Source organism: Pristiophorus japonicus, chromosome 8 (genome assembly GCF_044704955.1).
Source record: "Pristiophorus japonicus isolate sPriJap1 chromosome 8, sPriJap1.hap1, whole genome shotgun sequence".
In the NCBI taxonomy this organism is placed as follows: domain Eukaryota; kingdom Metazoa; phylum Chordata; class Chondrichthyes; family Pristiophoridae; genus Pristiophorus; species Pristiophorus japonicus.
In genome coordinates this window covers 97,859,562-97,875,435 of record NC_091984.1, presented here as the reverse complement: position 1 = coordinate 97,875,435, position 15,874 = coordinate 97,859,562, and the positions used below count along the sequence as shown (strand labels likewise).

At 41.4% G+C, this 15,874-nt stretch overlaps 1 protein-coding gene across 5 annotated transcripts in view; it reads right to left on the bottom strand.

Moving 5' to 3' along the window:
* tprb (translocated promoter region b, nuclear basket protein) overlaps positions 1-15,874 on the bottom strand; it is a 140,864-nt gene that overhangs the window by 18,362 nt on the left and 106,628 nt on the right. For 4 of the 5 annotated variants that reach the window (XM_070887144.1, XM_070887145.1, XM_070887146.1 and 1 more), the window contains exons 41-44: positions 4,824-4,940; positions 2,666-2,756; positions 1,435-1,619; positions 796-867 (exon numbers count right to left, since the gene is read on the bottom strand). In XM_070887144.1, coding sequence (XP_070743245.1) covers positions 796-867; positions 1,435-1,619; positions 2,666-2,756; positions 4,824-4,940 — 465 coding nt within the window. The remainder of the gene's footprint in view (positions 1-795; positions 868-1,434; positions 1,620-2,665; positions 2,757-4,823; positions 4,941-15,874) is intronic. The other variant, XM_070887147.1, reaches the window with a different exon arrangement.

Here is a 15,874-nt window from a genome sequence, read left to right as displayed (position 1 = left end):
ACAGTGGGAAGCTTAATTTTGGAAAACTATTAACCCAAAGGGTCAGTGATGGAGAGGAGATAAAAATCACAGCCTTGCAAATAAAGGGTTCAGATATATTGGATGCACCTGCTGCCAACAAACTGGAAGTAGTTGCACATGTGTAATTCAAATGTTATTTTTTGCTTGCTGCCGCCAGACTTCCCAAAATGTGGAGTAAAGATGCGGATTTAGAGAAATGTCTATCTTCTACAAGAATGAGTGACAGATTTTTTCCACTCCATTTTAGAAATTGCCTGATTGTCATATTGCACATTCCCGGTTGCTAGGAGTCGTCGCACAGCTTTCAATGTCAACCTGAAATGATCCAGCAGCTCATTGTATCTCAATAGAGTCTGAAGTTGCTGTCAACATCCAACCTGGGCCGATCACTCAACGGAAGTGAAACAATTTCAAGGAGCTCCTTTTTGAACTCAGAAAATCAGGTGAGTTGGAGGAAAGAAAACAATTGCCCAATCATTTTTTTTTTAAAAAGCGAGTGTTTAGAAAATCAAATTCCTAATGGGAAAATGATGCACGTTTTTTAATTTTATTTGCATTTCTTTATAATAGAATTATTTCCAACAAGGGAAAAAAAAACGCTCGAGTTGTCTTTTACGCAGACTTCAGTCTGTTGTGAACGTTATTTTTAAAATGTGTGATCTGATAGTTACGCGCAGAATGCTTCTGCACAGCGTCCAGTTCATTGGCAGGAGTCACTCCGTAATAGGTCTGCATAATTTTATTATGGTGCATCTTAACAATTCAGTTACTTACCACACCTCCAATGCCTGGAGTAAGTTGGATTCCTCCTCGGCTCGAAGAAGGTCGTCTAGCTGGTGGGAATCGCTAAACAAAGATAATTATTCCTAAAAATGTTGTTTAAGACTGCATCCTTCAAAGATGTACAAAGGTTAAATTATAGATATCTATAGCATTCAAAACTGATGAGACAGGCCAGATTTCTACTTGGATTTTAGAAGGTATCCATTACAACTATGAGAAACTGTTCTTGTGCTAAGTACCATTTTTAAATAAAATCTACTGACAACATACAATTTTCCCTTCAGCCTTTCGGTTGAAGTGGCCCTTGTCTTAGACAGCCTTCTAGTGCTACCCATTCTCAACATTCAAGATATTGGTGAACATCTCTCTGCCTTGTACACTATATTTGCCATTTTACTGGCAGAATTCAGTCTAATAGGGCAAGGGAGAGATATCTAGGTCGCTAAATAATCTAATAATGGAAGAAAATCTGGGAAAAGAACCTCAGCAATCACTATATGCAGTGAAGGGCACAAGTTGTCAACTCAAACTTGTATACTGAGTATACCACACAACAGAGAAGCTCCATGGATTTTCTTCCATTCTTAATGTCCTTTGACTGCATTATTTGTCCACTTTAGTTCTATGCACCTGTGCAGGTGGTCCCAGTTCTTGCGCTGGAGGCTGAATTGTTAGTCTTGGAGGAAGAGGATGTGGTGGTCTCCGTGGTGATCGCAGAGGTCGTGGAGTCTGTCTTTCAGCTATGGTCTGCTGCTCTCTTGGAGCTTCTGGAGTGTAAGAATCTGTAGTGGGAACATGACCGTCACCTCCAGCTGCTAAAAAAAAAGAAACCATTATACTAGCTCCCAGGCAGCCTTGGTCCAATACAGCACTTTATTCTACAATAGAGCAAGTACCATATAAACTAACTAAAAAGATTTTACAAATTCCAAACTTTACAAACTGAAATTTCAGGCATAATTGCAAGGATACAACAACCTGTGCCAAAAGCACTTGGAAAATGTTAAATAAAAAGATTTTCCATTGGATCCAAGATCAGGTGCAGCACAAAACTGACTTCCTTCTTTACTCCCTTATATGTTCATTGCATCACTCCTGATTTGTTTTCCACTTCTAATGAATCGCCCATTTTTTCCCCTCACTGCCATAGTTCTTTTCCCCCATCCCCAACAAGCAACAATCACATGACCTCCAAGTCTCAAAATTCCACTGGAAAAAAAATTAAAATGATAAAAATTAGTCAAATCTATTTCCATGCAAGCCGAAGTTGTAACTCATGCAGAGGCAATTTACCAATTCCTACTCGTCAGAACAGTCAAAAAGGAGATACAGTTCCTAGCACCATCACTACTCAGTTGATTAAGCACATATACTTATCAAAATAAACCGTTGAGATAAAAGCAGATGCATCCCAACATCACTGTCACCTTGTTCACTGCTGCGTAACCAACTGTATTAGTTTTTTTAAAATCACATCACACAACAGTGACAGCAATGTTGCAAAATTAATACACTACCAACCCGATCTTCCAACACCACAGTGACCAATCCTGTTGTGCACAGATCTTTCATTGACCTTAAAGGAGTGTGCAATACGGACTTCTACTGCAAGTTATGTAAAGACACAGGGTCTGAAATGGTGTCCTCCAATATTAACAAATGTTAATGGTTCGTATGAAACTCCACTGTCTGATATTTTAACGAAAACATCAATGGTTAATGCCCTTGTAGAATAGACGAAAAAGGAATTTCACAGAGATCTGTTACCAAAATTGAAGTGCAATTTTAACCCCAATGAACATTGACTACTTCAAATTGCACCCTTCAGTTTTCTTTATGAAAGGCATTTAGTAATACTTACAATTGTCTTCTGGCATTTGGGTACTTTCTCCTTCCTTAAAGTTGCTCGTACTTTGCTCATTGTCTGTGCTCGGGTCTGTCCCATCAGCCCCCTGCGAGAAAAATAGGCTCAATTAATAAAAGGATGTGGATCAGCAGCAATGTCATCCTACAGGCAGGATATCTTTTTAAGGCTCTTTCCTCATACAAAAAAATCTTCAAAATTTTATGTTTCCACCTCTGTTATATTACCCAAAATTCAGTCTGGCATTAACACCATCAAGAAAAGGTTACTGAACCAAAAATTCAGCAGCAGAGTCTATTAAGCCAATTACTTAAAAAGGGCAGTACAAAAATACGTGATTACATTTTCAGAACTTTTTTTTTAAAACTCCATAAATAAAGACGTTTGCAGATTACACCAAATTGGAAGGAACTTCAAACAACAGACATCTGGCTGAAAGTGGATACCTTTTTCTGCTAAAAGTTACTGAGAATTCCACACAAGTAAACTTTCTGCTGTCTTATATGGGGTGAACATTCTACTACTTGTGCGTCCTTGTGGGAGGGACACACAAGTCCAAGAGGTTGGGTGCAGGTAGACAGCTACCATCAAAAACCATTGACAGTCTTCCCACTGCCTGTACAGCTAGGACTGTTTTAACCTCTAGGATACTGGCCACTGGGTTAACTGCAAACCAGGGCCCTAATAAATAGGAGGATACTAACTGGACATGCAGCAACCCTAATACACCAGTTTCTGCAAGTCAAACCCTGCCGTTCCCATTAATGAGCCTGGCTGGCTGGTCAATCTTTGATAGCAGACTAGTCCGCCTCAGGTGTTGGATTACCAAGCCTGCTACAGATGGGATAAATGTTCCAATTTTACAACCTTAGCTGCCACCTCAACCCCAAAGAGTTCCCGCTTACACTCCTCACAAAAAGAGTCACTAATTGGTCAATTACAGGTTTGAGTTCTTGACTAGCTAATCAGCAGGTACCTGGTACTCTTTACAAACATCATGACTTCAAATGAAGGGAGAGAGATGTGTATACCCAAGTTTACAGATGATAAAAATTAGGAGAACAGTAAGTTGTGTACACGGGAGCAGGAAGTTACAAAAGCAAAAAAGACAGACTCGGAGTGTGAAAAAGTTTGGCAGATGAGTTCAATTGAGGCTGTGTACGGTCATCCATTTCGGATCGGAGAAATACAAATCAGTATACTCTGTTAATGTTAAGGCTAGGAGATGTGGACAATCAAAAAGATTTGATTGTGTACCTGGACAATCACAAAGCTAGTGCATAGGTACAAAAAGAACCCTCAAAAGGCTAATGCAATATTGACTTATCTCAAGGGGGTTGGAATTCAAGTCATACTTCAATTGTACAGAGCCTTGGTCACACCTCATCTGGAGTACAGAATTCAGTTTTAATCACCAAACCTCAAAAAAAGATCTATTGGCTTTGGAGGATACAGCACAGATTCATCAAAATGGTATCAGGGCTTCAAGTGTTAAATTGAGGATAGGCTGCATAAACCAGGTTTGTATTCCCTTGAGTTTAGACGATTGAAATGTGACCTAATTGAGGTGCTTAAAATGATCAAGGGATTGAATAGGACCGAACTATTTCCTCTGGATAGAGGAAATCAGAAAGCATTTTCCCCCACAAAGAAAAGTGAAACCTTGGAACTCCACCCCCACACAAAGCTTGGGGATGCTGGGTCAATTGCAATTTTCATTACTTTGGATCGCTAAGATTTTTGTTGGGCAAGGGCATCAAGGGATATGGAACATGGGTGGGTAAATGTAATTGAGGTGCAGATCAGCAATGATCTAACTGAATAGCAGAACATGCTCGAGGGGTTGAACGGCCTACTCCCGAACCCATCATGGTGAACAGAAAACTAACCTAGTATCTTAAGTGCATTGTGCTCAAATCTGAGCATTTGGGATAGACACATTAAAATCATGCACATAGCTCCAATCAGCCTTTACCTAATTGATTTCTTGGTCTCATCATTATTGGACATGAGGAAACTAACTTTAAAAAAAAGACTGAGTGTCTCTTCCAGAAACACAATGTCAGATCATGGCATTTTAGCTCATTTCACCCGTAACTATATTCACTAGCCTTGCTTGTTACCGAATGATCTCCAGACCTCAAACTTTGCATACCTCTGCATCGCCACCATCATAATTCTCTTCTCCATTAGGACTACCTTCATTACTATCTTCACCATCACCATCCTCAATTCCTGTATCATCATCCTCATCATCCTCTTCATATTCCTCCTACAAGGATCAAAAACAGTTAACGGGGTCAGAATCTTTAGTTCTCACCTCTGGAAGGCCAAAATATAAATTTCCAAGTAAACTTCTTCATAACATTCTGTTCTCAACATGTTCTTTCCTTTTTGCATCCCACAAAATGTGCAAGCTTTTAGTTGCAAAATGGCTGGTCTCAAAAGCTTTACATCTAGGAAACTGGCAAAATATCAGTTACGAGGTGGCAACCGGCAGGGGATAATTACGTGCAGAAAGTGATCTAAAAAATGAATAAAATTAGAAGGTTGCCAATCAGGCAGGATAACACCAATTTTTGTATTAAATTCTCTTTCAGACTTCATTGAGCTGCGAATGGCTATGTTTCTAATTCAGCACAATGACTACTGGCCACTTATCCAATTGAGCACTGAACGTTTATCCTTCCAAGTGAGCATTCTTAGTCATAATTGCTCAAATACTTTTATTACATGGAGATAAACTTACCATGCAAAGCTTTTCAAGTTGTGGTTTGTGCATTTTGTTTGGTATCTTAGCCTGTGTGGTAGTAAGCATTTAAATGCAATATACTTCATACTGGCCATAATAAATGGTGAAATAAATGCAAAATATGGCCTCCAAAAGGACCGAACAACTATACAACTGAAGATACTGAACACTGAACCAATTATGGTTGTGGCTACATCGAGTTGAATTAAATAAACCAATTGGAACGGGCAGGCAGGGTTAAATTTCACAGAGTGACTGCTGCCAACAACCGGAAGCTGCGCAGAAGTGTACTGCACATTAATCTGGAATGGGAAGCATGTTGTTTCTGGGGAAGGGGAGGGGGGGGGGTGGTGTTATTATACAAACGAGCCAGCTCCCTCCCCGGCATTTACCCCAGAGCCCGCTCCCTCTCCGGCATTTATCCCCAGGTTAAAATTTTTTTTAAACCAGCCCGCTACCATAATAAGCCGAAAGCGCGCACGCGCAGAACGCAGACGCAGCTTCCGGTTCGTTGGCAGCAGTCGCATCCTCAATTTAAATCTTAAACACTGTTAGTATCATGGAAAAATTACGACACAGAAAGAGGCCATTTGGCCCCATCGTGTCCGCACCGCTTCTCTTCAAGCCAAATCAAAAGCAAAATATGTCTTTGGGCAAATCCACAACTGAAATCAGTCTCAGTTCACTTATCAATCTCGCCCAGTTAGAAGGTCGCGGGTTCGAGCCCCATTCCAGAGACTTGAGCACATAATCTAGACTGACACTTGAGTGCATTACAACAGTGACTACACTCCAACAATACTTCATTGGCTATAAAGCACTTTGGGACGTCCGGTGGTCGTAAAAGGTGCTATATAAATGAAAGTCTTTTACTAAGGGAGTGCTGCAATTTCAGACTTTCGGATGAGATGTTCGCCACCTCATGTGATGTAAAAGGTCCCACAGTACTTTGCGAAGAAAAGTAATGGACTTCTCCCAGTGTGCTGGCCAATATTTATCCCTCAAACACCCAAAACAGATGATCTGGTTATTTATTTGGTTACTGTTTATAGGATCTTGCTGTGTGAAAATTAACTGTCACGTCCCCTACATTAGTCAAAAGTACTTCATAGGCTGTAAAGTGATTTGGGACATTGTAACATGGTGAAAGGCGATATACAAATGTCAGTTCTTCCTTCAATACATTCAGACACAATCTTGACCAAGTCAAAGCATTAGGTCCCAGTTAATTTAATGGCAAGATTGTGAAATAGTTGCAGAAACCCAAAAGATAGCCATTTGCATAAAATTGCTTTGTTCTAGGGAACAAGCGATAATGATTAACCAATTACTTAGTCCTCCCTTTTACTGTTCCCTCATAGTTCAAGAGATAAACTTGCCAAAAATGCTCAGACCACAACTTTAAACAGTCAATGCAGGTTTTCAAAGGTTCACACCTTAAGGTTAGAATCAGAATGGTTTACAGCACAGGAGGCAGCCATTCGGCCCAGAGCCCGTGCCAATCTCCAAGAGCACCTCAGCTAGTCCCACTCGCCCACCCTTTCCCCATAGCCTTGCATTTTTTCCCCCTCCGGGTACTTATCTAATTCCCTTTTGAAAGCCATGATCGAGTCTGCCTAAACCAGCCTTTCAGGCAGTGCATTCCATATCCTAACCACTCACTGCATAAAAGGTTTTTCCTCATATCGCCTTTGGTTCTTTTGCCAATCATCTGAAATGTGTCCTCTGATTCTCTACCCTTTGGCCAATGGAAACAGTTTCTCTCCATCGAGACCCCTTATGATTTTGAACATCGCTATCAAATCTCCTCTCAACCTTCACTGCTCGGAGAACAACCCCAGCTTCTCTAGTCTATCCATCATCATAGGTTTTTAGGTGACTGAACAGTCCAATACGGGAACCATAGCCTGGGACTGGTTTGCCGCACGCTCCTTCGTGGCCTGCGCCCGTTTTCTGCATGAGTCTCGTCGCCGAATCTCTAGGTGCTCAGCACCTCCTCCACAGAGGGCAGTCTTTGGCCAGGGACTCCCAGGTGGTGGTGGGGATGTTGCATTTTATCAAGGAGGCTTTGAGGGTGTCCTTGAAACGTTTCCTCTATCCACCTTGGGCTCGCTTGCTATGGAAGTAGTGTCAGGCATGCGAACAATGTAGTCTATCCACGTAACTGAAGTCTCTCATCCCCGGAATCATTCTCTTAAATCTTTCTGCGCCCTCTCCAAGGCCTTCACATCCTTCCTAAAGTGCGGTGCCCAGAATTGGACACAATACTCCAGTTGAGGCCGAACCAGTGTTTTATAAAAGGTTTATCATAACCTTGATTTTGTACTTTATGCCGCTATTTATTAAGTCCAGGATCCCGTCTGCTTTTTTTTTTTTAAATCACTTTCTCAACCTGTCCTGCCAATTTCAACGATTTGTGCACACATACCCTCCAGATTTCTGTATTCATGCACCCCATTTAGAAGTGTCCTGTAGTTTTATATTGCCTCCCCTCGTTCATCCAGGGGTATTCAATATTCAGGAAGGATAGACAGAAAGGAAAAGGAGGTGGAGTAGCGTTGCTGGTGAAAGAGATCAACACAATAGTAAGGAAGGACATTAGCTTGGAATATGTGGAATCTGTATGGGTAGAGCTGCAGAACACCAAAGGGCAGAAAACACTAGTGGGTGTTGTATACAGACCACCAAACAGTAGTAGTGAGGTTGGGGATGGCATCAAACAGGAAATTAGGAATGCGTGCAATAAAGGTACAGCAGTTATCATGGGCGACTTTAATCTACATATAGATTGGGCTAACCAAACTGGTTGCAATACGGTGGAGGAGGATTTCCTGGAGTGTATAAGGGATGGTTTTCCAGACCAATATGTCGAGGAACCAACTAGAGAGCTGGCCAGCCTAGACTGGGTGTTGTGTAATGTGAGAGGATTAATTAGCAATCTTGTTGTGCGAGGCCCCTTGGGGAAGAGTGACCATAATATGGTAGAATTCTTCATTAAGATGGAAAGTGACACAGTTAATTCAGAGACTAGGGTCCTGAACTTAAAAGGTAACTTCGATGATATGAGACATGAATTGTATAGGATAGACTGGCAAATGATACTTAAAGGGTTGACGGTGGATAGGCAATGGCAGACATTTAAAGATCACGTGGATGAACTTCAACAATTGTACATCCCTGTCTGACGTAAAAATAAAACGGGGAAGGTGGCTCAACCGTGGTTAACGAGGGAAATTAGGGTAGTGTTAAATCTAAGGAAGAGGCATATAAATTGGCCAGAAAAAGCAGCAAACCTGAGGTGTGGGAGTCATTTAGAATTCAGCAGAGGAGGACAAAGGGTTTAACAGGAGGAGGAAAATAGAGTATGAGAATAAGCTTGCAGGGGACATAAAAACTGACTGCAAAAACTTCGAGATGTGTGAAGAGAAAAAGATTAGTGAAGACAAATGTAGGTCCCTTGCAGTCAGAATCAGGTGAATTTATAATGGGGAACAGCGAAATGGCAGACTAATTGAACAAATACTTTGGTTCTGCCTTCACTAAGGAAGACACAAATAACCTCCCAAAAATAATAGGGGACCGAGGGTCTAGCGAGAAGGAGAAACGTAAGGCAATCCTTATTAGTCAGGAAATTGTGTTATGGAAATTGATGGGATTGAAGGCCGATAAATCCCCGGGGCCTGATAGTTTGCATCCCAGAGTACTTAAGGAAGTGGCCCTAGAAATAGTGGATGCATTGGTGGTCATTTTCCAACATTCTAGAGAGTCTGGATCAGTTCCTATGGATTGGAGGGTAGCTAATGTAACCCCACTTTTTAAAAATGGAGTGAAAGAAAACAGGGAATTATAGACCGGTTAGCCTGATATCGGTAGTGGGGAAAATGTTGGAATCAATTATTAAAGACGTAATTGCAGCGCATTTGGAATGCAGTGACAGAATTGGTCCAAGTCAGCATGGATTTATGAAAGGGAAATCATGCTTGACAAATCTTCTGGAATTCTTTAAGGATGCAACTAGTAGAGTGGAAAAGGGAGTATCAGTGGATGTGATGTATTTGGATTTTCAAAAGGCTTTTGACAAGGTCCCACACAAGAGATTAGTGTGCAAAATTAAAGCACATGGTATTGGGAGTAATGTATTGATGTGGATAGAGAACTGGTTGGCAGACAGGAAGCAAAGAGTAGGAATAAACGGGTCCTTTTCAGAATGGAAGGCAGTGACTGGTAGGGTACCGTAAGGTTCAGTGCTAGGTCCCCAGCTATTTACAATATACATTAATGATTTAGACGAAGGAATTGAATGTAATATCTCCAAGTTTGCAGATGACACTAAACCGGGTGGCAGTGTGAGCTGTGAGGATGATGCTAAAAGGCTGCAGGGTGACTTGGACAGATTAGATGAATGGACAAATGCATGGCAGATGCAGTAGAATGTAGATAAGTGCGAGATTATCCACTTTGGTAGCAAAAACAGGAAGGCAGATACTCTGAATGGTGACAGATTAGGAAAAGGGGAGGTGCAACGAGACCTGGGTGTCATGGTACATCAGTCATTGAAAGTTGGCATGCAGGTCCAGCAGGCGGTGAAGGTGACAAATGGCATGTTGGCCTTCATAGTGAGAGGATTTGAGTATAGGAGCAGGGAGGTCTTACTGTAGTTGTACAGGGCCTTGGTGAGGCCACACCTTGAATATTGTGTACAGGTTTGGTCTTCGAATCTGAGGAAGGACATTCTTGCTATTGAGAGAGTACAGTGAAGGTTCATCAGACTGATTCCCGGGATCGCAGGACTGACATATGAAGAAAGACTGGATCGACTAGGCTTGTATTCACTGAAATTTAGATGAATGAGAGGGGATCTCATAGGAACATAAAATTCTGATGGGATTGGACAGGTTAGATGCAGGAAGAATGTTCCCAATGCTGGGGAAATCCAGAACCAGGGGTCACAATCTAAGAATAAGGGGTAAGCCATTGAGGACAGAGATGAGGAGAAACTTCTTCACTCAAAGAATTGTGAACCTGTGGCATTTTCTACCACAGAAAGTTGTTGAGGCCAGTTCGTTAGATATATTCAAAAGGGAGTTAGATGTGGCCCTTATGGCTAAAGGGATCAAGGGGTATGGAGAGAAAGCAGGAATGGGGTACTAAAGTTGCATGATCAGCCATGATCATATTGAATGGTGGTGCAGGCTCGAAGGGCCGAATGGCCTACTCCTGCACCTATTTTCTATGTTTCTTCCAACCAAAATGTATCAGTTTGCACTTTTCTACATTAAATTTAATCTGCCACGTGTCTGCCCATTCTACCAGCCTATGTCCTCTATCCTCCATCACTATCCTCCTCACTGTTCACTATACTTCCAAGTTTTGTCTCATTTGCAAATTTTGAAATTGTGCCCCGTACACCCAAGTCCAAGTCATTAATATAAATCGAGAAAAGCAGTGGTCCTAGTACCAACCGCTGGGGTACACCACTGTATACCTTCCTCCAGTTCGAAAAACAGTCAGTCATTCACAACTACTCTGTTTCCTGTCGCTTAGCTAATTCGGTATCCATGCAGCCATTGTCCCATTTATTCCATGGGCTTCAACTTTGCTGGCAAGCCCATTATGTGGCACTTTGTCGAACCTCTTTTGGAAATCCATGTACATGTCAACCGCATTGCCCTCATCAACCCTCTGTTATCTCTTTCTTTACGTATCCTCTTGCTCCTAATGTATTTATAAAATATCTTTGGGTTTTCCTTGATTTTACTTGCCAAAATGTTTTCATGCTCTCTCTTTGCTTTCCTAATTTCCTTTTTAATTTCACCTCTACACTTTCTATTCTCTTGGGTTTCTGCTGTATTGAGCCCTCAGTATGTGTCATAAGCCTCCCTTTTTTCTTTATCATACCCTGTATGCCTCTTGACATCCAGGGAGCTCGACATTTGTTAGTCCCACCCTTTTTCTTTAAGGGAACATAAGTGCTCTGAACCCTCAGGTTAATCTCCTTGAATGCCTCCCATTGCTCTGACACTGATTTACCTTCCAGTAGCTCTTCTAGTCCACCTTGACTAAATCACCTCAGTGTAGTAATATCGGCTTTCCCCCAATTGAGAACTTTTATTCCTGGTCTATCTTTGTCCTTTCCCATAACTACCTTAAATCTAACTGAATTATGATCACTAGCACCAAAATGCTCTTCCACTGATGCCCCTTTCACCTGCCTAGCTTCATTCTCTAAAACTATGTCCAGAACCGCCCCCTCCCTTGTTGGGCTGGCTACATATTGGGTAAAAAAAAAAGTTCTCCTGAATGCATTTTATGCCTTTCACACTACTTCTATCCCAGCTAATAGGGTAGTTGAAATCCCGTTTAGATGCTTTTAAAATGTGCAGATGCAATCTGTCCGCACCAGGGGTTTTATCCTGAATTTGATTAGTTTATTTAATATTTCTCTTTTAAATGTGATTATCATTTCTAATCTCCTCTTCTGATGTCGTGTCCACCTGTACTATCGTCCTGTTAAATACTGAAGTAACATAGCATTGGTACTGTTGTGTGGAATTTGGGCCACCAACTGGTGGGATGGTTATAGAGGAGCAAATTTGTAGGGAAATTAGAGAGGTGCACGAACAATAAAGTAGTGATTGGGGACTTAAACTATCCGACTATAGGCTGGGGTAGTAATAGTGTAAAGGGTAGAGAGGGGGAAGACTTTCTGAAGTGTGTCCAGGAGAACTTTCTTGATCAGTACCTTTCCAGCCCAACGAGGAATGCTAGATCGGATTCTGGGGAATGAGGTGAATCAAGTGGAGTAAGTGTCAGTTGGGGAGCATTTAGGGGACAGTGACCATCGTATCATAAGGTTTAGATTCGCTATCGAAAAGGACTGGGAGCAATGTAGAGTAAAAATACTTAATTGAAGGAAGACCAATTTCAGTGGGTTGAGAACAGACCTGGCCCAAGTAAATTGGAATCAAATATTGGCAGGCAAAACTATAATCGAACAATGGGCTGCCTTTGAAGAGGAGATGGTTCAGGTACATTCCCACGAGGGGGAAAGATAGGGTAACCAAAGTCAGAGCTCCTTGCATGACGAAAGGTAGAGAGAAAGACGAAGCAGACAAGGGGGCGTATGACAGATGTCAGATTGAGAATACAAGTGTGAACCAGGCTGAATTATAAAAAGTTCAGAGAGGAAGTGAAGAAGAAAGTAAGGGGCAAAGCATGTATGAGAATAGATTGGCAGCTAACATAAAAGGGAAATCCAAAAGTCTTCTATTGGTATTTAAATAGTAAATGGACAGTAAGAGAAGGGGTGCAGCTGATGAGGGAGCAAAAAGGAGGCCTACGTATGAAGGCCTAAGACATAGCTGGGGTATTATGATTACTTTGCATCTGTCTTTACCAAGGAAGATGCTGCTGACAAAGTCCGAGAGAAAGAGGAGGTAGTTGATACTGAATGGGATAAAAATTGATAGAAAGGCTGGCTGGACAATAAGTCACCAGGACTGGATGGGATGCATCCTAGAATGCTGAAGGAAGTTGGAGGAAATTGCGGCAGTACTGGCTATAATCTTCCAATCACATTAGTTATGGGGGTGGTGCCAGAGGACTGAAGAATTGCAATTGTTACACCCTTGTCCAAAAAAGGGTGCAAGGATAAGCCCAGCAACTACAGACCAGTCAGTTTAACCTTGGTAGTGAGAAGCTTTTGGAAACAATAATTGGGGACAAAATTAAGTATGGATTAATTAAGAAAAGCCAACACGGATTTGTTAAAAACAAATCGTGTTTAACTAACAATTTTTTTTGAAAGGGTAGTGCCCATTAGAAACCATAAAGCTAATCTGTGTGTAGAGGCAGAAGAAGTGGGTATGGTTCTTAATGAATACTTTGCACCTGTTTTCACAAAGGAGAGGGGTAATGCAGACATTGCATTCAGGGGAGGAGGCATTTGAAATATTAGATGAAATAAACAGTGAGAGGGGAAGTATCAAGAGTTTGGCTGCTTTGAAAGTGGATAAAGCCCCAGACCCAGATGAAATGTACCCCAGGCTACTGAGAAGCAAGAGACGAAATAGCAAGAGGCTCTGACCATCATTTTCCAATCTTCTCTGGTTAGAGGTGTGATGCTGGAGGACTGCCAACATTGTACCTTTGTTTAAAAAGGAAGAAAGGGATAGACTGAGTAATTATAGGCCAGTCAGCCTAACTTCAGTGGTGAGAAAATTGTTGGAGATAATTCTGAGGGACAGGATAAATCTTCATTTAGAAAAACACAGATTAATCGGGGACAGTCAGCATGGATTTGTTCAGGGAAGGTCATGTCTGACGAACTTGATTGAATAACAAGGAGGGTCGATGAGGGTAGTACACGTTTGATGTAGTGTATATGGATTGCAGCAAAGCTTTTGATAAGGTCCCACATGGCAGACTGGTCATGAAAGTAAAACCTCATGGGATCCAAGGCAAAGTGGCAAGTTGAATCCAAAATTGGCTCAGCGGCAAGAAGCAAAGGGTAATGGTTTATGGGTGTTTTTATGACTGGAAGATAATTTCCAGTGGGGTTCTGCAGGGCTCAGTACTGGGTCCCTTGCTTTTTGTGATTGATATATATATCTCAATGATTTAGACTTGAATGCAGGAAGTATGATTGAGAAGTTTGCAGATGACACAAAAATTAGCTGTGTGGTTGATAATGAAGAAAGCTGTAGACTGCAGGAAGTTATCAATTAACTGGTCAGGTGGGCAGAACAGGGGCAAATGGAATTCAATGCAGAAAAACGGGAGGCAATGCATTTGGGGAGGGCTAACAAGGCAAGGGGTTACACATTAAATGATAAGACATGGAGAAGTGTTGAGGAACAAATGGACCTTGGAGTGCATTTCCACATATCCCTGAAGGTATCAAGCCAAGTACAAAACACTAGTTAAGCCACAGCTAGAGTACTGCATGCAGTTCTGGTCACCACATAACACTGATTACACTGGAGAAGGTACAGGAGGAGGCTGAGGGGAGACCTTATTGAGGTGTATAAAATTATGAGGGGCACAGAGTGGATAGGAAGGATCTATTTCCCTTAGCAGAGGGGTCAACAACCAGGGGGCATAGATTTAACGTAATTGGTAGAAGGTTTAAGGCGATTTGAGGGGGAAAGGAATTCACCCAGAGGGTGGTGGGAGTTTGGAACTCACTGCCTGAAAGGGTGGTAGAGGCACAGACCCTCACCACATTTAAAAAATACTTGGTTGTGCACTTGAAATGCCGTAACCTATAAATAAGGCTACAGATCATGAGGTGGAAAGTGGGATTAGGCTGGCTAGCTCTTTGTTGGCCAGTGTGGTCACGATAGGCCGAAATGGCCTTCTTCCATGCTGTAAACTTCTATGATTCTATGATAGGAGAGCTAGCAGAGGCACAACTACTACACAGATTTAATAATTTGTTAGTAAAGGTAAAGTGCCAGAGGACTGATGGATAGCTAACATTATATTTTGTTTAAGATGCAAGATAGAACATGTCCAGGGAACTATAGACCAGTCAGTTACCATCAGTGGCAGTAAAAGTAATGGAATCCCTACTAAATAGAACATCTAAAAATCAAAAATATAACAATGAATGGTCAGCATGAATTTCAAAAGAGAAAGTCTTGCTTGCCCAACCTCTTGAATTCTTTGAAGAGGTAACAGAGAATAGACAAGGGTAATTTAGTAGATGTAACTTATCTAGATTTCCAAAATGGCTTCGATAATGTGCCATATAATAGACTAACGAATAAAGTCAAAGCATGCAGAGTCAGGGGACAAGTAGCAGAATGGATAGCTAGCTGGCTGCAAGACAGAAAGCAGAGAGTAGGGGTAAAAGGTAGCTATTCACAGTGGCAGAAGATGGAAAGTGGGGTCCCTCAAGGGTCCAGTGCTGGGACCACTGTTCACAATTTATATTAATTTAGACTTTGGAATCAAAAACACATTTTCTAAATTTGCAGATGACACCAAATTGGAGGTGATAGTCAATATTGAAGAGGACTGCAATAAATTACAAGACATGAATAAACTTGCAGAATCGGCATATAATTGGCAAATGAATTTCAACACATTAGTAGGAGTTATTACATTTGGTAAGAAAAAGAGAGGTCATATATCACTTAGAAAATAAGAATCTAAATGGGGTAGAGGAGCAAAGGGATCAGAGTATAAAAATAGACAAGTCACAAATTACTGTTGCAGGTTAATAATGCATTAAAATTGATAAACCAAACACTAGGGTTTATTTCTCGAGGTATAGAATTGAAAAGTAGAGAAGTTATGCTAAACTTGCATCGAACCTTGGGAGTACGGTGTACATTTCTGGTCGCCATATTATGAAAAGGATATGGAGGGTTCAAAAAGGATTTACAAGGATGATGCCAGAAATGCAAGGTTATACCCAACAGGAAAGGATGAACAGGCTGGGTCTCTTT